This window comes from Eutrigla gurnardus, assembly GCF_963514095.1.
Source record: "Eutrigla gurnardus genome assembly, chromosome: 5".
Taxonomy (NCBI): domain Eukaryota; kingdom Metazoa; phylum Chordata; class Actinopteri; order Perciformes; family Triglidae; genus Eutrigla; species Eutrigla gurnardus.
In genome coordinates, this window is record NC_139919.1 from 12,527,667 (window position 1) to 12,553,793 (window position 26,127).

Here is a 26,127-nt window from a genome sequence, read left to right on the forward strand (position 1 = left end):
TTGCACAATTACCTAAATGACAGTATATGAATTGAAGCCACTGCTACACTGAGGTCCCTTAAGTGGGGTGATGGAAATGTAAAGACCTGCATGCAAACAAAGGTTTCCCTTGTCTGCACAATAATCATAGAATAGGCTTCATTTTTTAAACTCAATCAGCAATTTCGCTGAAAGTGAAGTAAAGGCAGCTGGTGGCGTAGAAGGCACGTCTTTCTCTCTCTCTCTCTCTCTCTCTCTCTCTCTCGCTCTCGCTCCCCTTCTCTCCCGTGATAAATTGGGAGACTGGCTTTGTGCGAGGAGCCTGACGGGAGAGAGGAAGCACAGCCCAGCTGCAGAAAGCTTTCCACGATTTCTTCAGGAGAATGGACAGCTCAGACCAGGCACACAATCTCAACAGATTTGCTTTGTAACTGATGGCACACATTTGTGACCAACTGGAGGATTAAACCATGGGAACAAATGGGAATTCTATAACCTAACCAAACCAGCTGGATACCTGTTTGAACAATGGCTCCTGCAGATACAGCACAGCTTCTTTGTGACCACTGAGAAAACACAAGTGTAGGAAAAGTACAATTATTTTTGTTGTTGTTGGAAGAGGTGGGGAGGGCGGGTTGCTGCCTAACCCCATGCCTGCCCCCAGAAAATTTCTGGTGGCGTCCACCGCGCTGCCCCTACCACTGGGCTGGGGCTGGAACCTGAGCTTGTACGTGGGGATTCTCCTCGGTCTCCTCGTGCTCATGCTGCTGCTTCTCTGGATGCTCCTCAAGCAGCTGAGTAACTCAGTGGCAAAATCTACGCTGCATGCTGCCCGCTCTTTCCGACAGCCTTGCTTTGAGCAGAGGTTAAAGCACGTGGTGTGAAAAATTGGGACACTTCTGTCAAAAGACTGCCAGGACTGAGGCTTGTTGGATTGCTTTGCAGATTCATGTAAGAAAATGCCTTCAAAAAATGATTTGCTTTGGACTCAATATTCCCTCTCAAATTAATAAAACTTGTTCATGTTCCTATTTATAGAAACTACTGTCTGTTCTTTTAACAGCTTAATATGTTTCTACTACATTATGTCTGTCATGCACAAATAGGGAGTCTTATACGTAATTAAAGACACTGTTATTCTTATGCAACAGCTATTTCTTTTCATCTCTCAGATGAATTTACACAGCCAAGCTCAAACATCTAAATTGGAGAGTAAAAGCGCAAGCCAAAATTAAATCTCCATCTTGATTCATGCTAATTAAAGCAATGCATTTGCACTTCTCTCATCTCATTGGTGAGTTGTCAGGAGGGTTATTGAGGATATGCCACCGATGACAAATATGAAAGGGACAGTGTGCCACTTCTCAAGTTACCCCTGTGTCTATGGCTGGCGAGAAAGTAAAAAAAGACGCTTGAGGCAGAAGTAATCTATGAATAACAAGAGCCCACAGGCTTAGGCTAATACTATTTCTCAGGTATTTACAAGTGGTTCATACACAGGCAGGGGCATTTGGGGCTTTTTATTCACTGCGACTTGTTAACTTTATGTCTTTTATTTGCATTTTACTTCAATCATTAGTCAGAGGTGGCCGGGCTGGCTTTGATTGAACAGCTCGAGAGGAATCAATAGCCTCATAGCCCCGAGGTGAGCATGTTCATTACACATCCACAGTTGATTTACTAAAAGAGCGACATGAACGTGGTTCAGACCGAGTGCCTATGGGTGTGATGCCTCGGCATAGTTAACATTTCTCGAGGGGAATATAAACAGTTTCTTAAGGAAATGAAAACACTATTAAATCAAACAGTGATAGACTGTTTTAATGGTCGTTCTGAAAACTCTTCACTATATGTCTACATCTCAAATCAGGACATCTTTAGGCTTTTCTCTTCATTAGCTCTGAACACGGGTCATTTCAGAGTTTGCTCCCTTCGGCAAGAGACCTGCAGATTAATGAGGTCTGACATTGTGGATAGATCCCATGACTGCATGTCTTTCACCTCTGTTGTTGAACTTAAATGTGTCCTCTGGCACTTTTTGACCATGGCTTCTCAGTCCTCCTCTAATAAAGGCAGCACCATATCTCTGCAAATACAGCTCACACATGCCGGCCCAAAAGGGGAAAAAAAACAAATGATCTCAGATATGAAGAATCCTGGTGGGTTTATCCTGCAAACAGCACAGAGGGAGGTTTGGATCAAAATATTTTTGTTGAATTTTTTGGCAATGTAGTCTTGACTTTGGTCCTTGATACGAATTTTACACTTTTATTTCATTCATGATATACAGTATATATACACACCAAAACTTACACATACTGACCTATAAATATGCTGCTAATTGGCATTGCTGTACAGCAGCCCAGTTTTTATTGCAAAGCTTATTTGGGAATATGCAGCATTAAAGCAGAATATAATTATTGACATCCTTTCAGAGAATTTGATGTGAAAATAGATACAACACTGAGAGACTTATTGATCTGATTTCCATACTTTCTAAAATTCATACTGGTTCTGTATAGTTACTCTTGGTGCACCTTATTCTGATACCTAATTTCACCATCTCTTATGTTTTGAAGTAATTCTGTCTGACAGCAGTCAATATTGCATTCAAAATGGCCACAGTGGAATATCGACACAATACATCCACTCTGTCTCTCAATCTGGAGCTGCATGTTTTTTTTTATTTTTATAACAGAGCAGTAGACCAGAAAAGGCAGCATATTGTCAAGAAACTGGCCCAGATATTTATGATGCACTTGTTGTGAACCCTCTCAAAACGTCCATGAAGCCTGGTAATATTCGTTGAAATGGAGCCATTTGCTTTCGATAACACCTGCCCTCAGCACAGAGGAAGATAACGAACACAGCCCGCCAGTGGTGCTGGGTAGGCCCTTTGATTGATGATGGAGCTTATTGTCTGTCAGTCAGTACCTGACAAATTGAGCCGTTCAAAGCTCTGTATACCAGGCTGTCCCATGGCGCTCTGGTCATGAATGAAAAACTCACAGTAATTTACTTTGGAAACGGACAACTCAGGGATGATAGAAGGAGCTAAAAGCAACTGTCAGCTGTTTGCAGCCTCACTGATATGGCTTATTTGAGTTGGAAGCACTCGGGAGCTGTTCCTTTTTTTTCTTATTGAAACGTATTGGTTCAAACTTCAGTCTTGAAACTGAATTTGACCAAAAAAAATCTTACCTCAATACCCAGCTGTTCTAGAGTTCATAAAGATTTATTGTAATGGTTTTCAGTGCAGCATGGCTACTAATGGAGGTATAGAGGATTTTCACTTGAGTTAACTCTATTTTATGTAAATCAGTTACAGAGCCACTATTGACAAGACCAACGTGTCATTTTTCAAATCACTATAGACCTTTCATTGCCATTCTGTTGCTATGGCAACAGCTTTCTGTCCTTCCTGTCAGCTACCAAGGAACCTATAAAAGAAGGAATTCATTACGTCATCATGACAGCATTCTAATTTTGCATTGGTGGCAGTTCTATTAACCTTAATAGGGGTGCACGCCACTATAGCCCATCATACCCGTGTTGTTATCTTTGGCTAACACATGATGTGATGTTGAATGATTTTCTAAAATCTAAATCTGATATTTGTTTTCCACCCTAAATACAGGATAAGCGGTAGAAAATGGATGGATGGATGGATGGATGGATATTTGTTTTCCTTGTTACTGGTCTATAACAGATAACAGATCATGGCTCTGTCAGTAACAGTTAGCTGATCTCAACATAGCTGCATCATGATACATCACCAAACTACTATTGCTGACCAGACTGCAATTATAACCAGATCCATTTATTGATGGCTCTGTTTAGAACTGGCAGGAGCTAATTATTTGGTCTGTCAGAGTAACTAGGACTGGTCTCAGTTTGCCTCAGATACTTACATTTGTGCTTGTCATCCAGTTTATATTGTTAGCTAGCACACAATCAGCCATTGAGCTAAAGAGGCTGTAACATTCAGCAGCTCCATGTTTCTCTTACACCTTCACAAGGATTTTTTCTTACCATAAATGGTTTTATCTCAGAATTAATGTAAGATGTTTCAACAGAGATATTTGCTAATGTAATCTCAACAAAGTACAAATGCTAGTTAAGTTAATTGATGAACAAAGTAACAAGTAACTGTAAAGGCCAAGATCTTGATCAATAAATGGAAACATTATAGAGAGAGCTGGCTAATGTTAGCCCCTTTGGATGTTATTAAATATAATTAACAGATAGGTGAGTCAGTTATTGATAACAAAGATGTTCTTTTACAAGAGAATACCAACAGATTAGCAATGGTCGCACGTGGTAGTGGCACATTAGCAATAAGTGTGCAATTGAGGTTTTTGGAAGTACTCACTTATCCGCATGCCAAATTACCTTTCACATCCATTGGCAGTTGCACAGCCTGTTATTTATGGTAGTTTGATGAAGTAGTTTTAATTTCCCAACCTGCATTTTGTGAAAGCCCACCCTCTGCCTCTGATTTGCTCGTATTCATTGTCTTCTTAACTGTCAGAATTAAAGTGTATTGCTTATGAAAATGATTAGTGGAAGGTTGTTAGGATTAATGATTTTAACTCAGATGTGGATGTTTTTTTATGAGGATTGCAGCCTGTATAGTGCTGTCATATGTAATCACAATGTCCTGATTATGGGAGAAAAAATTGTCATGCGCATAGCCTATGCAGATGAAATACAGTACAATTACAAATACATTGGAGAATTAAATTTTGATGTGGCGTTATAATTACATTTAATGTTAACCTCAATGCTGACTTGGCACACTGGTTTATAAGAAAATGTAAAACTGGCACTTATCAAAAAGGGTTGTGGACCCCTGCCTGGCAACAGAATGGCTATAGAAGTTCTATGTTAGATAAATTAGTACTTTACAAGACAAGCAGTTTGTGCTTCGTGTGTTGTATGTGTATGAATAGTGCCTCCAATGGGTGCAATCGGTGTAACATTTTAATGAATGCCATGTTTTTTTCTGTCCAAAAAATGAAATTGTGTTTGTGAAATATGAGCTTTAATTGCCGGCCTGAGGGGAATGTAGAGGATCATAGTTCGAAGCTTTGGAGCGCTGACCAAGCTGCGTTATTTGACACATTAGTGAGTGAGAACGTGCAATTGAGAGTAGTAGAAGTACTACAGCAGAAAAAACACCCCTTCTTAGTGTTACTTGTAATGCATTCTTAGGTTTTGTGAAGGAGTCTAAAAATGGAGCTAAGCTGCTCTTAAACCAATGATTTCATCATGTGGGGAAACAAACATTAAAGGGATTGCTGAGATTTTCAATTACTTATTTTGTTGAAGTGGAGTAAGATGTCTGGATGGGGTTAAAGGAATTACCCCACTACTTGAGTTGGAAGGAAAATTTCCATATTATAGAAAGATTTATGATAATGAATATTAAAATGATATTTTGACATTGAATACCAAATTCAGAATTATCAGTCCTGACGCTTGTGCACTAAATGACTGCTTAATTATGTGGAAAAGAATAAATCTTGACCTTAACTGATACATTTGTTGCTTATAAGCAATTAAAGGACCTTGGCTCCACATCAATTTTGGAGGCTGTGAGATGAAACACTGAGCATCTGTAACTGGATGACCTGAGAGACGGAGTTCACACTCTCATATCCTTACAAGTGCTCATTTTAATTAAGGTCTGCTGGGCCGAGGACAGCCATGATGATATGTGAGCTGCGCTTCGCTCTGCTGATCTGTTCACTCCTATCAGGCGTTGCGCATCTCCTGTTTGTCTCGTTTGCCATAAACACGTTTAACCAAGCCTGAAAACACATTTGAAAAATGAAACCAATTGAATGATGTGGAGGGCAAAAGGTAAAAGCCATCTAAAAAAAATGACAACCTCTTTCACAGATGTCTGACATTTGCTTAGAAAGGTTAATTAAGTGGTGCTAAGTAACGAAGTGCATTTACTCATTTACTTTGGCACACATTTAAATAACATGTACCAGCCAGCATGGTTTCAACAGTAGCTCAGAATGGACAAACACTGGCCATTTGCGTTGACCACCATAGTTAACCTTTGTGGAATCACTTTATCGTTCATTTAAGAAACACTGCTGGAAAGGATATACACATGTTCAAAATTCACAGTTGACGTAAACATTCCAAACGTGTCCCAGTTTATTTCTTGTCACGCTGCAACAAGGACCCTATAAAAGATGTAAAGGTTCCTTGCGTTGCAGTGTATGTGAACGAGGAAGTAAAGGCAGACCCAAGCTGTTGCCTAGCAATGCAATTCTGTTGAAGCGGTCTAAATGGCAACAGCCCTCGGCCGTGTGGACACTTACTTCCAGAGAAACCCTTGAAACAAATCAACAGAGTGCACGGGGCCATGATCTCCTGTGTGACTGACAGCAGGTGAAAGACAACACCGCATGCGGAGGAGGAAGTGTGTCTTGTAAGCTTTCCCTTGTGACGCTGCAGCCTCACACAGGAGTCAGGGGCAGAAAGGAATGAGCTTCTACCTGCGCCACAGAGGAGAAACACACCTGTTGGTAAGAAGACTTACTTCCTCTCTGTTGATGCTTGGTTTTTAGAATATTACAAACTGGTTTAAGAAGTATTCTGATAATTTCCTTAAGTAAAAAAAAACAATATAGCACACTGGAAATACTCCACTACAAGTAAAAGTCCTACATACAAAATTTCTGTTACATTTAACAGCTGTAGATATCTTCCCTCCTTTATGTTGTCTCGTTTAATCAACATCAATCCACTGATGCATCGCTGTCCTTCGAGAACAACATACTTCAACAAAGTCAACTTTTCATGAGCTCAGCAAAACAATGGTTTTCAGCTTTGTGATGATGCATTTTCCCAGCTGATCCAAGAGGCTTTTTATATAGTTTATTTAGCTTCAGAGGTAAGAGAGGTTTTTCAACACACAGGAACATTTCAGTTTATCACAAACATTACATTTAAAAATCACCAAATGTAGAGATGTACGGTATAAAAAAACGATCAGTCAAATGAGCAGTAAAAACATCTTGAATATGTACTTCAGTACAGTACTTGAGTGAATGTACTTAGTTACATTCCTATCCCTGCCTATTTCAATGAGTGATCTGTTCCACCTTTCTTTCAGTTAACAGCATCTGTCTTCAATCAGCAAAAAGGATGGTAAGTGCTTCCATTCATTGTGTTATTTACTGCTTAATATAATCAAAGTATGTAAAGTAAAGGCCATGAGTAATACCAAGATACAACTTTGTTTTGCACAAAATTGTTGAAAAAAAAAAAAACTAGTACTGTCAAGAGCACCAGAACTAATTTATGTTTGTTCATTGAAGTGTGTTTTGACTCCTGAAAGGTCAGTGCCTTTTCAAGCCACACTGAGAAATGTGCTGCATGATTGGTCTGAAACAATACACATCATGAATAACTGTCAGCTCCAGCCTCTGATTTGCATGTAACCCTAGACACTTTATATTTCCAAAAATGTTTATCCCCCCAACCCCCAATTCTGCTACACTGAAAACAGATAGATAATCTTTTCATTCACTGACAGGAATGTATTAGTACAACATTAAAGCATTAGTACTGCATGAGACGGAGTATACTTGCATTTATACAAAAGAGAAGCAGCAGCAGCTTCATTTGATATCCTTGATTTGATTTCATCTTCTCAAGCTGGTTGAGAGAGTCTTATGAGTTGAAATTGGATATGCATTAAAGTGATGAAGAACTCGGTTTCAGTTAAATATGGTGGTCTAACTATTGTAATATGTGAATGGAGACTGCAGGTATGTGTGTCTTTTAATTGTTTCCCCACCAGGTTACAGTTTAATCAAAAGACGATAGGGACATAATGTTCCCTGATGGCACTTAAAAGGTTCATAAAACAGTCTTTCTTCTTTGAGATTAACATTGACTGTTATTTAACCAAAACTAAAACGTGCAAAAAAGTTTCCCATTAATTGGGAAAAAATATCGTTATACTTCTCAAGATGTGGGCTCGCTGGCCCGTTCCTCCCCTATTCCCCCAACAGCAGTGCACAGCTCAAGTTTGGCTCAGACCTGCTGGTGGCACTAGATTAGAAGTCATGGTGACCTTAAAATGTGTGTTCCACACTGCATGAGAAAATCCAATTGTTATGAAGACATTTCAGTCTGAACCAAAGTGGTGTTTTACATTACAACGTTAGCACAACAGTTTGACATTGAACTCTGATGTCTTTGTTCAAGATGAAGACTACATGCTGTCAAGAGAAAGAATCTTTAATGAACAATAAGTGTTGACTCAAGTAATGAATGTTAGTTTAAAAATAGCTCATGACTTCTCTTAAGAAAAAAAAAAGTGTATTATATTTAATGCGTTTTAGCCAGTTTCTTAAAGCATGGAGACAGGATCAAAGTGGTGACGGTGATGTATTAGAGTGAGACTTCAAGATAAAGATCGGCATGCTGTAAGAAGAGGCTGTTCTTTTGAAAACAGAAAACCAACAAAAAAAGATAATAAATAATAAAGCAGCAACCTTTACTGAAAGGAGGGGAGGCAATATGCTTTCACTTCTTCCACCTGCTCAGTTTGCTACAAGGCTGCAGCTGATGTAGATATTTTATTGCTTTTTGTACTGATGAGATTTTCTCTAGAGAACAATCTACAAGTAAGACACGGCACATTTTTTAAAATTGCCTGCATGACACAAAGCAGCAGCTAGACTTGATTTGGGGTACTTATTTGCCTCCAGAGTTTGGATAGATGACGTTCAAACCAAGGTGGGTTTTGATGCAGCTACCAACATGTCATTTGCAGCAATAATCTATGTATTTTATGCCCATGGGCCATGGTTTTATTTTTATTTGGTCAGCAAGCATTTTATATTAGCATCTCTCAAAGGACCATACCGGTCTAGTTCTGACTCAGAACTGCAGAGATCCCACCCATCTTCAACACATCTTGTGTGCATCAGTGTCTGCAGTGAAAACTTTAGTAGAGCTCAGCACACCTGTTTTATCCACTGCCATAGTTCACAGCCAAAAACCATCGCGTTGTTTATTTGATCTAAAACTACCTATTACTTACTATAAAAATCATACATTTGGCTGCGTCCGAAGCTAGAAGCAGATTCTGGGTGCACTTGTTGTTTACGTACGGTTGCTCCCAGTTTACGTAAGAGGTCCTGGTGGAGTTAGCCGGTAATATCGAGTTCAAGACATTTCGGCGTACGCTGGTCGAAATATCAAGCACATTCTCTCGGCACAGTGATCACATGTTCCCTTGGCCGCATCCCATTGGCCACAAGTTTTCTGGCTGCCTCTGATTGGACTTTCTAACCAGGAAGCGGTGCGATATACATGCTAGTTTGAGATACTGCTCAGCCAATCGTTGACCTCTTTTATACTTTGGTTCCGCCCTCTCAGCTGTCAATCACAACAGAGCCGAGACAGCCGTTGAGCTGAATGTTATTACTTTGAAAAATAGTTTCTTACAAGAACTGCATTTCAATCTGGAATTTGAGCTAGAAGGACGAGTTGAATGACGAGGTGAGTTTTAACTAACCTTGACAAACATGTTCAGGTACATTCTGTAACGTTTATCTCCAAAATCACGCATTTGTGTTAAACATGGTAGAGCTTTATGTATGCTAGGTGGCCGATGTTGTCGATGGAGAATGACATATAGTAACGCTGGTATGGTCCTTTTAACAGTACAGCAACCCAATCAACTACAGTATTTTGTAAAGGTCCAGTGTGTATCATTTAGGGTATCTATTGGAGTAAATGAAATGTAATATTAATAAACATGTTTTTTTTTAGTGTATAATCACATGAAATTAAGAATCGTTGTGTTTTCCTTAGCTTAGCATGAGCAGTTTGTGTCTACATATGGAGCGGGGCATCTTCACTATATTGTACTGTAAAAACTGTCTCTCAATAGGGACAGCCACGTTTTCACATCAGCCTTTTTTATTATTCTACACGCTTGGCGAGCGATGTTTCAGATGGCTGCAAAATGCAATCTCACCACTAGATGCCACTAAATCCCACACGCTGTCCCTTTACATTGAGTCGTGTAAAATGATTTTATTACATTTGCAGTTTGTTGTCTACATTCCAAGTGACAATGAGAGTTTCTCAGAGCAAACCAGGGCAGAGCAATACGACTGTTTAAAAATGTATTCATTATGCATTTGTGTTGCTCTCTTTCCACAGGCGTACAGAGGCAGTGTGAGGCCTTTTGTCAACTTCAATGCCAAACATGATGCTGAAGTTCTTCATAAAGCCATGAAAGGAATTGGTCAGTTCTTTTATCCTACTGTTTATGTTTTCCACTCACTTTCAACACGTTATGCCACTTTAGCATATCTAAATTCTGTACATACACAATGGAAAGCCTTTTTCATGTTGGAGCTGCATATAATATAGTTACTGTCTAGCACATTCAACAATATAGTCACTTTTTCACACATTTAAGCTACAGAAGATTTATTTGCACCCACAAATGACAGTTTGTGTCTTGTTGTTGTGTTTTATTCATAGTCATTAGTACACATAAATGCATTGCATCATTTTTTATCATAATAAGAAATATTTTTACTATGCAATTAAATGCTAGTTCTGCTCCTCTCTGAAAACAGTAATGATGACACAGCTGTCAGGGAAGCTGGTCTTAACAATTAGTGTCATCGGAAATAATACACTTTCCCAAGTGTGTTTGGTCTAATTAGAAGACAAACTGAGTATCATAAAGTTTTACAATTAAACTTTACAGTAAATTTTCCAAAGACGCAACCCAGCACCAAGTCACTTCCACATAGTGTTCAGCAGAAACACCACAGTAATGAATGCTGACTAGACCGCCAAGCTCTAGAAAGCTCTATAATGTCATGGCAGATGCAGATGGTGGACTAGTAAACAACATGAGAAGGTTATAATGGTTTGAAATATTTGTATATAGGCTTCGTGTTCAAATGATAATACAGACAAAATACTGTATAGGTGTTACTAAACTGAAAATGTATGTATTTTCCCTTTTAAAACAGATTTCTCTTCACTTCAGGTTTAAAATGTATTTATTGTTTGAGGCTATCTAATTCAGCCAACATCCCCCATTAAAGTATACATGCTTTACTTGCAGACGGCATACTAAGAGCACGAACGTGTCAGAAATCTGTTGACCTAGTGGGCATTTGTGAGTGATGAATAATTTAAAGAATGTGCCATGTAGTGCCACGTAATTTATAACTTTGTTTGAAGGCTGATTGGTTTAATTTAGATTGCTTTTTAATAGTCTGACCTTTGACACAATTTTTCTCTCTCAGCTGATTGTATTTAATTGCAGGGATACAAAATGGGAAATTGCAATGAAAACATCCCTCTGCAGTCATTAGTGCAAATCAATGGGCCCGATGACAATCATCAAATTAAAGGTGCACTGCAGGACCATGGTGTGACCATTAAAACCGATGCTTCTCCTCCTAAATATAACCTTCCTGACAATCAGCACCTTTTCTCATGTTTGATGTCATATTCTTGCTCCCAGAGAGTGGAGTACTTTAAAAATAAGAGCAATTATGTGGAATATGGAAAAAGTAAAAGCAAGGGGCATAATGCTGACCCAGGAAGACATCTGTCAGAGCTGTCATTACAGATCAGCGAGGCTTTGTGCCATAATTACTTTGAACTAATTTATTTTATCCCTCATAAGAAATAACACGAGCTAGTGTTTAGCCTGTTTGTCTATTGGAACTGGTTTCTCTGAGGTGCTAGTGACTTCCAGGAGCTATTGATTGTTAGATCATTGACTTTGCGACTCTTCATTTAGGAGTATATTGCATGCTGTCAATTATTCTCAATCAGCTTTTACGAGTGAGACAACGCTTCTGTTAAAGGATGAATGCAGACAAAATAATGTTTTGCTAGCCCTTTAAGAAAAGGATCATTTGAAATATAAAGTTGATTTTAGGCTTTATCTGATATGTGCTGGTGTGTGTTTGTGATATATGTGTTATTTAATGCTCGTTTGACTTCTGGTGCAGGTACGGATGAAGATGTGATCCTCATGCTTCTCTCAGCTCGCAGTAACGATCAACGCCAGCAGATTAAGGCAGCATACAAAAAGGCCTATGGAAAGGTAAGCCGGGCCGCTGGGAATGAAATGGAGAACTGCTGACAACCGGCATGGGTCATGTCAGTGTGCTGCTGTGTCCTCCTTACTCACCTACATCACCTGGATGATGCTCAAAGGCACAGAGATATCTGCAGAAGTGCATTTTTTTCTGAAACAAGTACTTTTACAGTCAGCATTCTTCTGTTCTACTACTTAATAAGGAATTTTTCTTGTAATATAGCATAGTATTTTCTACATTCTTGCTACTTTTATTTAAAGGTGCAATATATATGGAATTCAGAGTATTTATATAGCAGCAGACAACTATTTGCTATTTAAAGACAGACGTAGCTGGGCCGGGAGTGCATTTAGTGCATGTGAGCGTGCTTCGCTGGCTTGCTCACAGCCCCGGCTTTGTACTGAACTCTTACGGTGGTTACAATGCCGTCCAGAGAAACAGCGTTGTTGCGGAAACATTGCACACACCCTTGGCAGTCTTGGCAGTGTTACTGTAGTTTGCAGTATAAGCGCTGTTACTTGGCTGCGAGCTGCCAGCTCAGCCATCGCCATGTTGAAAGCTATTGGGAGGCAATAGAAATTCTCCCAATCCTGTAAACAGCATCTTAGTGTAAAGGATTTGACTGACTGGCTGCCTCAGCTACACTCAGGTTTAAAAGGCATTCAACCAATAAGTTTTTCTTTCATTAAGACCAATAATCAAAATAAAAATGTGATTATAATTCAACAGTCATACAGGGACAAATTCATATAAGAAGGGGCAGGAAGACCAATTTCCTGCAGACTCTGTGGACCAGAGTGCAGTGAAGTTATACAAGACCTGGGCATTTTACGCTCTCCTGCTCTAACCAAAGTTATTTTATGACCACCTGTGGATTGATAGAAGGTTAATTTGCTTTCTGTGAAGGTTTGTTGAAAAGCAAATATCACAACTAGATGAGACAGCTGGAGAGCAAAAAGTACATCAGGAACATCAAGTACCTCCTGGAGTATCTCTGAATATTACAGTATTTTATCTAAATGAGCCTATTTGTTTTTATCATTATTTCTCCTATTACATGTAATAAAATGTAGTGACACTGCCAGGTCACAAAGCTTCTGAATCTCAGTCAGTCCATAACATGGTAACGGGAATGGCTCATGAGCTAAAACCACTTACATTGGGTATTAGAGAATATTCCCACTCATTTGCAATAACATCTGAAATGTTGGAGCCAAAAAGCCAAAAAGTAAAGAAAAAAACTTATATCTTAACAGTCATATCTCTTGCAGAATGCATGGTCTTATTTCTCTGATAGCAGTGTCATTTTACTACAACATTTTACTGCTACAGTGTGTCATTTCGGCTCTGTACTTCTTGACACAACTTTGATTGGAAGTTCATTTGAAATGGAAACAGGTTGTTGTCTGAAAAGAGAGATGAATTATGTTATCTCAAAATAAGGAGATTTCCTGTTAGAGATCTCACATATTCAGCTGTTATAGAGTGTCCTTTCATTATTTTCCATCTATTATCTCTTTTGCTCATCTGGGGCCGGGTTGTGTGGGCAGCAGGCTTTGCAGGATATTTCAGACGTCCCTCTCCCCAGCAACGTTGACCAGGTCTTCCTGGGGGATCCTGGCGTTCCCAGGCTAAATGAGATATGGAACATCTCCAGCGTCTTCTCGCCTGTGGCCTCTACTTGAACATGTCTGGAAAACCTCTAAAAGGAGTCGTCCAGGGGGCATCGTTTTCAGACACCTGGGCCACCTTGAGCAGCTTTCTTCTATCCTATCTAATGCTCATGACCATGGGGGAGGATGGGGGACATAAATGTTCTAATAAATCGAGAGCTTTGCCTTCCGGCTCAGCTCCCCTCAGTCTCTGCATCACTGCTGGCACTGTACTGAACCTCCTATCCAACTCATGCTCCATTTTAGCCCCACACATGAGATACTTAAACTCCCTTGCTTGACGTACGAAATCGCTGCCAACCTCAAACTTGGATGTACTGACTAACATCCCGACAACTTCACACTCGGTTGCAAACTGCCCTGCTGCTGAAGCTCACGTTCTGAAGGAGCCAACAGGATCACATCATCTGCAAAAAGCAGAGACACAATTTTGACACTCAAATTGGACACTATCTTCCCCCAGTCTGCGCCTTGAGATCCTCTCCATAAAAAACGGTGTCTGCCAAGGTTGTCCCTTGCTACCGATCCTAACACCTACGAGAAAAGTATACAGACACAGTATACACTTTGGTTATACTCAGACTGGCTCGCCCCTTTACTCTGCTCCCACATGATTCCACAGGGGTCACACTCTCAAAACTCATGCAGACTGGATAGGCAACTCCCATGACCCCTCCAACAGCCCAGCTCTTTAGCCATCGGCTCCACTGTTCCATGGTCATGATTGAGTCCACTTTGCTCCTCCTGGATCTGAGGTTCGACAATCAGCCAGAGCTTCCTTTCCAGCCTGTAAAATAAACTTTCCTGGGGAGGCTGACCAGTGTGATATCCTGATTATTGGAGCACACTCTTTTTTTAAATCAGAACCACCGACCTAGTCTGAGTGATGTACATTGAACTGTCAAGTACAGTATATTCTAGGATCCCTTGGGTGTATACAGATATACACAAAGATGCTCTTACTAACTCTTGTCACAGACACTACTCAGGTAGTTCTCACAGCAGAGCCCAAGTATGTGATTCATTGCATACAGAAACACTAAAGCTGTCTGTGAGTAATATGTGCTGTTTGATTAGCTGGTAGTTTCAGGAAATGTGACAAAGTAAATACTGTATTTGGAATGGAGTGAAACGCACCAGATAGCTGATTGCTTTAATGTTTAACAGCATTTAAATTATGCAAAGTTAAGCTCAATACAAACGCAATCATTATTATTTTTGTTGCTGTCGTCATTAATCATCTCTTCCTTGCATCAGGACTTGGTCAGCGCACTGAAATCGGAGATCGGTGGGCTGTTTGAGAATCTGATTGTGGCCTTGATGACCCCGCCTACCTTGTATGATGCTTCCCAACTGCACAAAGCTATCAAGGTAACTAATCAAAGTTTCCCATGCTCCTCTTATTTGCAGGTCTTATACGTGTTGAAACCCACAAACAGTACATTTTATACAGTGGTAATTGTACAACTGACAGGCAATAGACCTTTTTAATGACACTGACTTCAACTTGTCATAGCAGGAAAACAGTGCTGAAGGGTCCGTTCCATTTACATCAACCAATAAACCAGAATATAACCACAATACCAGTATCCAAGCATTAATCCACATAAATGGAACTCAACTATTGTTGATGTTATCAGTTTCGCCTGTGATCACATAGGAGAATAAATGTTTTATTGCTATCTATGGTAAAATTACAGCAGCTTACATAGCATTTCAAGTGAAATTGGAAAATTACATTAATTGTTCATTATTGGCTAATAATTGGCTGTGGCACAGAGGATGAGTGAGTCGTCTTCCAATCGTAGGAGTTTAATCCCCTTCTCCTCCAGTCCACATGTCGAAGTGTCCTTGGGCAAGATACTGAACCCAGTGAAGGCTGTACCATTGGTCTGTGAATGTGTTTGTCAGTGGTTAACTGTTCATTATTGTAATGTAAAGCGCTTTGAGTAGTCGGAAAGACTAGAAAAATCCTTGATCGTATAATTTGAGATACTTGTACTTTATTCTAGTATTTCCAGTTTCTGCTCCTTTGTACTTTGACTACCACATTTCAGAGGCAAATGTTATACTTTTTTCTCCAGTACTTTAAACTTCTGCATGATTCTGCTGTTATTGAGCATGGTGTATATTATTATTATAAGAATGCATACACTAAGAAGGATTTCAAAAGGCATGGGGATGTACAGCAGGAAGAATGAGTCCAACTCTCTAGAGAAACCATCATTTTCCAATGATCACCTATATAAGCATATCAAATTTGACATTTTGTCACCTGAGTAGACAGTCACATGACTTGTTAGTTTTGTTAGTCACCTGAGTTGTTAGTCACCTGAGCAGCTACAATGTAAGGCAACTCTGCATAGCATGACCCACTAACACCCCCTAGCACTTCTATGTTCTTACCTATAGCACTTTGAGCATAGCACTGTTGTTCTTAAGGTATGTTTGCTGTTAGCTACTACTTTACTCAGACGAAGACCTAACACTTGTTTTTTAGCTCTTACTTTATCGGCAATGATATGTTGTGGTTTCTTTCTTTTGACAAATGTACTTATTGTAAGTCGCTTTGGACAAACGCATCTGCTAAATGCCCTAAATGTAAATGTAGATGTAAGTAAGTGGTTTTGTTGCCTCAACCTAACTTCAAAAACGTTTCATGTTATAACATGATAGTGATTCATTCTTCTTTTTCTGGTGTGGCACCAATACACTTCCATAAGAAACAACCTGCTGGAACCATATTACAATGTGAGCCAAAGAGTCATTACAGTACATTATGGTCAATGTACAGTGAAAATCATCTCCCATATCGTGTAAATTTCTCTGTGTCTGCTTCAAATTCATCCGATGTCAGAAGCTAAGGCTGGTTCTTGTGTTAGCTACTTGCGAGATACAGTACAAACTTTGCGACTGCTTCCCATCATGTGTTTTGTCTTTGGTTCTAGGTGAAGGTGACAGAACGGTGTTGTGTATTAGAGTCCTCTTCATCTCTATCTACTGCACCTCTAATGTGACTCTGAATGTGGATCTGATACATATTTATTGGTGCTGTAGGCTAGATTTATTATCCAATTTATTTTAGAGTTTTATAAATGATTAATATTTCAGATCTCATTGCTTTGACACATAGCACCTGCTGCTTTTTATGCCACACGGCAGGCTCAGAAGGTTTGAAGGAAGGAAAATAGGTTCACCAAACCTCTGGATCCTCTTAGTGGTTACAAATGGATTTTCTTTGTTGTCATTATTCTTTAATTCCATTTACATTTGTATTACCAGCACAAATCAAATCAATCAAAGTGAAGGCAAAGCATTTGGGACTCGGCCTCGACATTTTCATCACACCTGCTCCATTTGTTTGTCATGTCAGACATTTTCCGTCGACAGTTACAGCAAAGAGAGGGGGATTTATTTGAAGTATTCAAGTGAGTTTATTCATTCTCTAATTGCATACCTCAATGGTGTGTGGTGCTGAATAATTATACTGATTTTTACTTTTTCACTGAATACCATTTTTCTTTAACATTTATTTAACTCTTGTCTATTTTAATCAATGATAGTACTCTTTACCAAACATAAGACAAGATCAACGAAAAGGCACTGCCACACAAATCCATGTTGTCTCATATTACTTATTTTCTCAGGGTGCTGGGACTGATGACGACGTGCTGATTGAGATCCTGGCCTCCAGGCCCGGCCAACAGATTAAAGATATCATCAAAGTGTACAAGAAAGGTGAGTTTACTCACTGAAAAAGAGAGACACAAGCAGATAAACATGTTGCTGTGACTGTTAGTTTGACTGATGTTTCTATATGTTTGATTGTGAGATGTGGAGGAGTATGGGGTCAGTTCAGTCTCATTAATAATGAATGCACAGAGAAGGATTCACAAATGTATTTTGTGATTTATATATAAATGACTCTCTTCTCACAAATACATTTCGTTTTAAATAAATGTAATATAAATCCATAAATATATGAATTAAAAAAATATTTGCAATTTTCATCAAAAATGTATTTGTATTTTGTTACATTTATATACAAACTGTTAAACTTGAATTTACAAGACGCTTTTCATTTGTGAACTTGTTTGCATTTGTTCGTGAACTGGTCTGTATTTATTTGTGGATTTTTGAGACTCTCCTGATGTGGCTGGATTCACAAATGCATTTTTTTCAACAAGGAACTCTCTGTAGCCAATCAGATGCCTCCCTCGTTTTCAGCCAATCACATGACTGCATTCCCACGAGGGGTACCTCACCATGGCCAGAGCACAGCTTTTTCTCTGCGCATTTTGCGCATTTGCGTTAGCTAACTAGTTAGCCATAATGCTTTTAGACAACGGATCATAAGCTAAGTTAGCTAGCATAATATGATCCTACTAACATCAGAAAACATAACCATATCGGTCATTTGCTTGCTAAAGCTTACCTGTTGTTAATGCATGCAAAAATATGTTACAAGCAAACCATAATAACTAATAGGTAAATTGCTTACTACATTGGTTTCAAAGTGCTGACTATAAGAGCTAGCTAACGTTAGCTAGCTAATGGATTTAGCTAGCTACAAACAAGCTATCGTTGGCTAGAGAGAGAATAAAATCACTTTTTAAAATACTTTTTGTTTCTTTTACCGAAAAGCAACGCAAAATGCGCAGTGAAAAAGCTGTGCTCTGGCCATGGTGAGGTACCCCTCGTGGGAATGCAGTCATGTGATTGGCTGAAAACGAGGGAGGCATCTGATTGGCTACAGAGAGTTCCTTGTTGAAAAAAATGCATTTGTGAATCCAGCCACGTCAGGAGAGTCTCAAAAATCCACAAATAAATACAGACCAGTTCACGAACAAATGCAAACAAGTTCACAAATGAAAAGCGTCTTGTAAATTCAAGTTTAACAGTTTGTATATAAATGTAACAAAATACAAATACATTTTTGATGAAATATTTTTTTAATTCATGTATTTATGGATTTATGTTACATTTATTTCAAACGAAATGTATTTGTGAAAAGAGTCATTTATATATAAATCACAAAATACATTTGTGAATCCTTCTCTGTGCATTCATTATTAATGAGACTGAACTGACCCCATAGAGGAGGAGCCAAGTTTGAACACTGTGTTTACAAACACCAACTGGCAAATGTAACATATCGTACCTTTAAAGAGTAACTAAACACCAGCTGAGAATATAATACCGATCTTCAATGGTTTAGCTTCTCACCTCCCTGCTGTGATGCAGAAGTGTACTCCAGGATGCCTCAGTACACCATGACATCAGTGTTGGGTGAGGTTACAGGTGCAAAAAACCGATGCTGAAAACGATATTTACTTTCAGAGAAAGGACTGCTTTCCAGCCTATAATGTTATTCTTTGACTCTTAAAAAATAATCAGAAAATCCTGAAAAAATAATCATGATGTTAAATGAACATCAGTGTCAGGGACTGAGAAGGAACAAATCCAATACCTGAATTAAGATTATTTGGTTTACTTGTATTTTTACTTGTCCTCATCTTTCACATATCGGTTATTATTTTGGACACATTTTAGACCAACTTACCCTTTTTATTTCAAGGAAAACTACTTTCTATTGATATATAGGACCAAACAAAGTTAGCTGATGCTTGTAAAAAAGTAACATCATTCTTGTCTTACTTTATATAGATTTCTACTATCTATAGTATTTTCTCCAGTGAGTAAAATATGTATATGACTTTTTTTCCTGGTACAACATTTTCAGTATGGTTTCCCACTATAGCGTGGAGGAGTTCTCTCACTGGTGTAATTAATATAGTGTACGTCTATTATCACCTTTACCACTCAAATGTGTTGCAGTAAGAATGTCTCTAACATACCCGCTTGTGTTTTTTGTAACATACTGTCCTTTGGCTGCTGTGGCAAACAAATTTCCCCGTTGAGGGACAATAAAGGAATTCTGATTCTGATTCAAATGACACCAAACCCCAATAGAAAATAATCTGTGCCAACAAAGGCAACAGGGCCCAAAGGCAAAGAGGCCAGTTTATTTGATCTGGACAAAAGAGAAGGCCATGCTGTACATTCGCCGACTAATCAAATCTCCTGCAGAATGGAGGACAACACACTAGGGTCGATTGCAACCATTAGTGACTGTCGTGGAAGGCAAGTGTAAGCAATCTTCTGTCCCCCTTCTCCCCTTTCCTCCAGAGTTCAACGGAAAGCTGGAGAAAGATATCTGTGGTGACACCTCAGGTCACTATCAGAAACTACTGGTGATCCTCCTGCAGGTACAGAAGGGGGCTGCTGTACGACTTGTGTTTCCTTTCCTGATAATGAGATCCTGTGGTGATGCCATTACACAGTCATGAGGGGTCTATGTGTGGGAAGTGGGAGCCTGGGATGACAGCACAATAACACAGTTGATTTCTCAAACGTGTTTTGTTTTACAGACAGAAATGTAATCTCCTTGGTTCTGGGATGTTTAGGAGATCATGTTCTGAGTTGAGCTGAGCTCATTGTTCATCCACTCTGACCTGATTCTACTGTTTGCCCATGTGTTCATCTGTCTTTCTTCCTGCCTGTTTCTCTGTTTGGTTGGCCACTTGTCCGGCTGTGAAGGGGAGCAGGGAGGTGGGAGTAGACGAGGAGAAGATCAACAAAGATGCTAAGGTAAGAGAGAAAAATAAATAAATATATAAAAACCATCAGAGAACTCAAAGCATTTTCAACAAATAACCCAAAAGCCAGAAGTGGAAAGTAAATGTACTCAACTACTGTACAGTTTGATGTACTTCTTCACCTGAGGAATTCCATTTTCTGCTACTTTATACTCCTACTCCACAACAATTATGATGGAAATTTTGTACTTTTTATGCCACTGTACTAAAGTTAGGATTTTAAGTCATTGGAGGTTGCCGTTTGTAAATGCAGCATTCACAATTCACAGTGAAAGAGAGAGAGAGAGGGGGGGGGGGGGAGTGAAGTGGTGGTCGAGTGGGGAACGGCATTAGTTTAGCTGTGAATCAGAAGAATAGAGCGTATTTTATGAAGCACAAATATAAACGTCCACACCTCCTCACAGCTTTGCGGCAAGGTGTTGATTGGCTTCAACCTGTTGTGACCTGTCTGCTCCCTCTGTGTCAGGTCTGTGAGGTCTGTGAGCGTCGGTACGCCGGGGGCGTGACAAAGTAGCTGTGTTTGACCTGAATGAGAATGGGCTGCACCTTCTCCTTATTCGCTGGGAGTTACACACTCAAATCAGGGCCAAATACTCCTTTTCTGACACCCAAGAGTCCCGAACACAGCTAATTAAGAAGAAAAGAGAAAACACAGGCAGAGGGCAGGCTCCATGCAGACAGACACCATAATCATAAGTGAGGATGGAGAGGGATTCTTTTTTGGGAATTTTTGCATATTATACCTTTTAACTTGATCATTTCAGCAACTAATTACTTAACAGATTCTAAATAATAATCAAAAATATACAGCAGCCGACAACTAAAATGTTTTAAAATGTGTTTTAATAGCTTAAGATAAGTTAAGGAGGGCAATTCATAAAATAGAAGTGTATTAAGTACATTCAATTTACTCCAACATTAAAGTAATGAACAAGCATCAATAATCCAACAATATTGATTATTCTGAAATGGGCCATTTGGCTCAATGAGTACTTTTGTCCTTTAACTTAAAGGGGCCCTATTATGAAAAATCGACTTTTCCATGTTTTTCAACCCTAAAATGGGTCCCTGGGGTGTCAATAAGTCCCCACAGTATCAGAAAAGACCACCATCTCCCTGTTTCACTTTCTCAGTTTGAAAGAAATCCTCCCGATAAACGAACGGTTTGCAGAATGTCCACTAAATGACGTCAGCACCGAATTTTGCTGTGCCTTATATGGGTCATCTCGGCTCATTAGAATCGCTCCACCTGTGTGGTCCCGCCCACATAATCCCATACCTGTTGCTGTCAGTGTGATGTACATACAAACCAGTGGACCAAAATGCCAAAATCAACGGAAAGCAGTTGGCAGTCCAACTGCTGATATTTACTGGCATCGTCGGAGCATCTAGATGGAAATGTGCGCACACGCGTCCGTAAATGTGTGTTTGTGTGTGCGACGCACTTCACCGACAGGAGCTTTGACAACATGGGTCGCTACAGCTCAGGATATGCCTCTAACCTGGGGCTAAAGTTTGGATCAGTACCGACAGTCCGAGAGCCAACCATAGACACTGAAGCGGTAAGTTACTAAATAGTATGTAATATGCCGTGTTACAGTTTACCGTTGCTTTCTTAGCATTGGTGTGTTAGCATTGGCGTGTTGCGCTAAAGTTAGCATTGGCGTGTTGCGTTAAACGCTTCCATTGTATTGATATTGAGGACCGTTAACGATACGTAGTACTGCGGGGGCCCAAACCTGTAAAATAACGCTAGACATCAGTTTGCTTGGGAACGTTTTGTAGCTTGAATGCGGCAGCAAGAGCAGCTGATCGGTGTTTGTTTATACACGCCGATGCAAAGACGACGTCACCAAACCGCTAACGAAGGGATTTTACGAGCTATTGGCGCGTCACCACATCAGTTATAGTGAAATAGTAACGTGTTCCACATTTCAGATGTAGTGGTAAACTCTGACTGTCTGTCTGACTGTCTGTCTGCTTACAGAGCAGCAGCTCCCATCAGCGTCCCACAGCGACCCACCACAGCTACTGTTGGCAGTCACCTGTCTAGGAGGACTACAGGCTCCTTACCCAAGTAAAGGTGTGTAGCCCGACATGTAGCCTACTTTAGATCAGGTTTAACAGCAACTACTAGTAGTTGTGCAGATGTGTATTTCTATTATGTGATATCATGGGTTTCATTCCTCCATACAACTCTTTTACAGCTACTGTGTCCTGCAAGGACTTTGGTGTTGGCACAGCCATGGTTCCAGACCTGTTTCACAACCACTCCAATAAGGAGACCATCACAGAGAGCTCGCCTGGACCCGGTAGAGGAGAAGGATACTTTGGAGGGCAGCTCTTCCCTGACTTCAGAAGAGCTTGATATGACCCTGCAGAGTCGGCCACAAACAGTTTGCGTTTGTGTTCTGAGATAACTGTGAACTTCAACTGCGGATTAATTTGACAATAAAGTCTTTACAGTAATTGTAAAATGTGTCATGGTTAATATTACTGAAGTAATGGCCAGGAAGACGGCATATTATGTTGCATAGAGGGTTTTATTTTTTATAAAACACAATTGATGAACAAACAACAGACTGCTGTATTCCTCTTACGTGTAAAGCACCATAACCAGCTGTATATATATTTCATGCGTTTTGGAGAGAGAACATTCAGACAGACGACCAGGATGTCCCACCATGCAAGCCTCTTCCTCCTCCAGCTGCTGCATCCGTCTTCTTACCTAGTGTGAATCATGATAATCGTCATGTTATATGAATAATAATCTCAACAGACAACTTGGTGTAACAAAGTAACATTACCTGTGGTGTCTCCATGCAGCAGACGTGTTCGGTGTCTGAAGGCCCACTTAGTCACCTAGATGAATATAGAATTTGAGCATTTCAACAACACATCTTGTTAATATGGTAACCTGACGGACGGCTGAGGTGTAAACCTCATGTTTGAATTTTGTAACAGTAAGTTTAGCACGTAATGTTGAGATGGAGCACAATCACGTTTATAAAACACAGCACACAGCCTATAATTCACAATTCAGCACATAATTCTGGAGGACGACATGATACTGTCCAAACCCTGTTCCTTGTATATCTTTATGTGTGTAGAGGATCAAGTTTTTAATCCCGTTAATGTGATGTAAACAAACTGCCCGCATACAGGACGCTGTTTTCATCGGGTTTTCATCCGTTTAAATATAATGTTGCGTCCCCATTTGAAAACATGCAACTGTGAACTGTCAACAACAAAGCACTACTAACGATATTAATTGTTGCCGAAAATAGCTCACAGATACGTTACTTAAAGAGCGAAGAACGCAGCATTAGCGTCATTGTGGCTAGCGCTAGCTACGCTAACACACATCGTCCAAAACGTTACACAGACATGTTAACTAACCATTCAGAAACGTCCTGCTGCATCCGCGGCGTAGAACTTCTACAGGAGCTGGTCCTGGTTCTGGGTCGGAGTCCGGTTCGAAGCGGTACGGCTGGACCGCTGTTAGTTTGTAGCGTAGAACCATAACCATGGCAACAAGCTGGACGCGGACAGCACGGGGCGGAGAGACACAACCACTTCCTCAGTAGGAGCGGGGTCAGGGGTCATCTCATTAGCATAAGGCTACACCCCTGACAGAATCACCCGTTTGAAAAAGTGGGGCAAAAAAGCTGAAAATGAGGAGTGTGATCCACTCCGAAATACATGTTCCGATTGTTTTTTCCAGTTGAGGAATTCAAAGACCAGGTTTGGAGACATCAATAACTTATATTAACTTGTGGAAAAATAGCATAATAGGGCCCCTTTAAGTAACATTTTTAATACAGGACTTTTACTTGTAACAAAATATTTCTACACTATGGCAATATTACTTATACTCAGGTAAAATATTTGACTTCTTCCACAACTGCTGGTTGCCTGGCAACTGCTCCGAGACGAGAAATAGTCCGGCACATAAGCTCTGCGATTTGGTGGCTCGACTGAAAAACTGAAACCTTGAGATCATTTAAACCTGCTGTGGTTTTATTGTTTGCAGCCATTGTCTTGAAATGAATACGGTAATCAGTGATTATAAAATACAACATAGACAGAGCTTTAGAAATTTAAAACACAACAAAGATCCTGCATGCAACCCTGACAATGACCTCTGAGCAACATCTACATTCAAATGTCAACATGTTGTGAATGTAATCAAATTTGTAAGGCTGCTCCCCAAAGTGCAGCTAAAGGCCATAAGCTTGGATGAATAGTCAATAGGATAAACGAATTAAACCATTTCAACCTTCGGGAATCTTGTTTCCTATAGACCATTATGTACTAATTACTGTATTGAGTTGTGAATTGGGATCTAATAATGATTAACTTTAATTTATCCTTTACCTATCTGAATGTACAACAAACTGTCAAGACGCCAGTCCTCCTCGACAGATCATAGCACTTCTGTGATAAAGTGCTCTGTCATCAACACCGGTGGAAGAGGTTCATTTAAAAGTAGAATTCTGAGACTACTCCCATTACAAGTAAAAGTCCTGAATTCAAAATGTTACTAACAGAAGTATTATCAGCAAAATATAATTAACGTATCAAAAGTAAAAGTACTAATTTTGCAGAATGGCTCCTTTTACATGTTATACTATTATAGATATTTTATTGTTATTTATTATCCATTTTTATCACCAACAAGCACATGTAAGACCATACTTGATTGATTGGTTGGTTCATATAAGCATGTTGTTAAAATGTTAAAAGTAGCTAGTAACTGTCAAATATATATAGCGGAGAATAAATTACAATATTTCTCTCTAAAGTGTGGAGGAGTTACAGTATAAAGTAGCACTTGCCTTCAAACTCTGGTCCTCAACTTGTCAGAAATGCACCACCTCGTTAATTGTATGAAATCATTATTTGTTCATTTGCTGAAATGAAAACAGTCATCAAGAGATTTCAAATTTCAACATAGCTGAAAGAACCTGAAATCTGAAATTTCTCTCTCAAAGCAAAGACAAAATGAGAAAATAAAAACCATTTGTCTTGCTTCGGCACAAGGTTTTAAGTCCGTGTTGTCATTACTGCTCTGCTTGTGTGTTTCCAAATAAGGCACGTCTACAAAAGGTTTGCTCTGTGTGTGAATTTTTCAGTGTGTAACTGTCATTACAGGAACTATACGCCGCTGGTGAGGGCAAGTTTGGAACAGAGGAGGAAAAATTCATCACAATTCTTGGCAACAGAAGTTCAGAGCACCTCAGAAAAGGTGAGTGTGTTTGTGCCAGCATATCTGAAGGTTGTAATGTGCAGATGTGTGATTTGTTAGCTACCTGCTGAAGCCAGCAACATCAAAAGTTGCAAACAATATCTCTCTCCCAATAATGTTATTCATTAATTCACCTAAATAATAATAAATAATTGTAAGAAATGTATCCGTATGAGTGACTTAAACAACTTGTTGCTGACAAATACATCAGGGAAAACGTCTCGGAAACAAGAGTACAAGCCCACTTAAACACACAAGGGGAGATCGTGACTAAAGAAGGAGCTTGAAGAGTTTATTAAGGGGAGGTGTGATAAACAACAACCCCAAGCCCGGTGGCAATCCACAAAAGTCTCGCTGCAACAGAGGAAAATGGCGTGATTTATTCAAGCTGGTTAGTGAGCCAGACGCCCAGACTGAAGGCACGACTCACTGAAAAATTAAAG

At 39.6% G+C, this 26,127-nt stretch overlaps 1 protein-coding gene and 2 long non-coding RNA genes across 4 annotated transcripts in view; 2 read left to right on the forward strand and 1 right to left on the reverse strand.

Annotated features, from left to right (window-relative positions):
- Positions 1-862: 862 nt before the first annotated feature.
- The window catches only part of anxa5a (annexin A5a), a 33,395-nt gene continuing 8,130 nt past the window's right edge, over positions 863-26,127 (forward strand). Inside the window, exons 1-8 of one of the 2 annotated variants that reach the window (XM_084009427.1) lie at positions 863-930; positions 10,189-10,273; positions 12,015-12,109; positions 15,035-15,148; positions 17,425-17,515; positions 19,967-20,046; positions 20,378-20,428; positions 25,591-25,684. In XM_084009427.1, coding sequence (XP_083865553.1) covers positions 10,261-10,273; positions 12,015-12,109; positions 15,035-15,148; positions 17,425-17,515; positions 19,967-20,046; positions 20,378-20,428; positions 25,591-25,684 — 538 coding nt within the window. In that variant the 5' untranslated portion in view covers positions 863-930; positions 10,189-10,260. Of the gene's footprint in view, positions 931-9,378; positions 9,520-10,188; positions 10,274-12,014; positions 12,110-15,034; positions 15,149-17,424; positions 17,516-19,966; positions 20,047-20,377; positions 20,429-25,590; positions 25,685-26,127 lie in introns of those variants that run through there. The other variant, XM_084009426.1, reaches the window with a different exon arrangement.
- Positions 21,858-22,780, forward strand: LOC311013393. Its single transcript, XR_014597123.1, has 3 exons — positions 21,858-21,998; positions 22,424-22,519; positions 22,644-22,780. It is a non-coding gene; the product is annotated as an uncharacterized lncRNA (long non-coding RNA).
- LOC311013392 lies at positions 23,105-24,063 on the reverse strand. The gene is made up of 3 exons (XR_014597122.1): positions 23,836-24,063; positions 23,244-23,298; positions 23,105-23,164 (listed from the first exon to the last, which is right to left on the reverse strand). It is a non-coding gene; the product is annotated as an uncharacterized lncRNA (long non-coding RNA).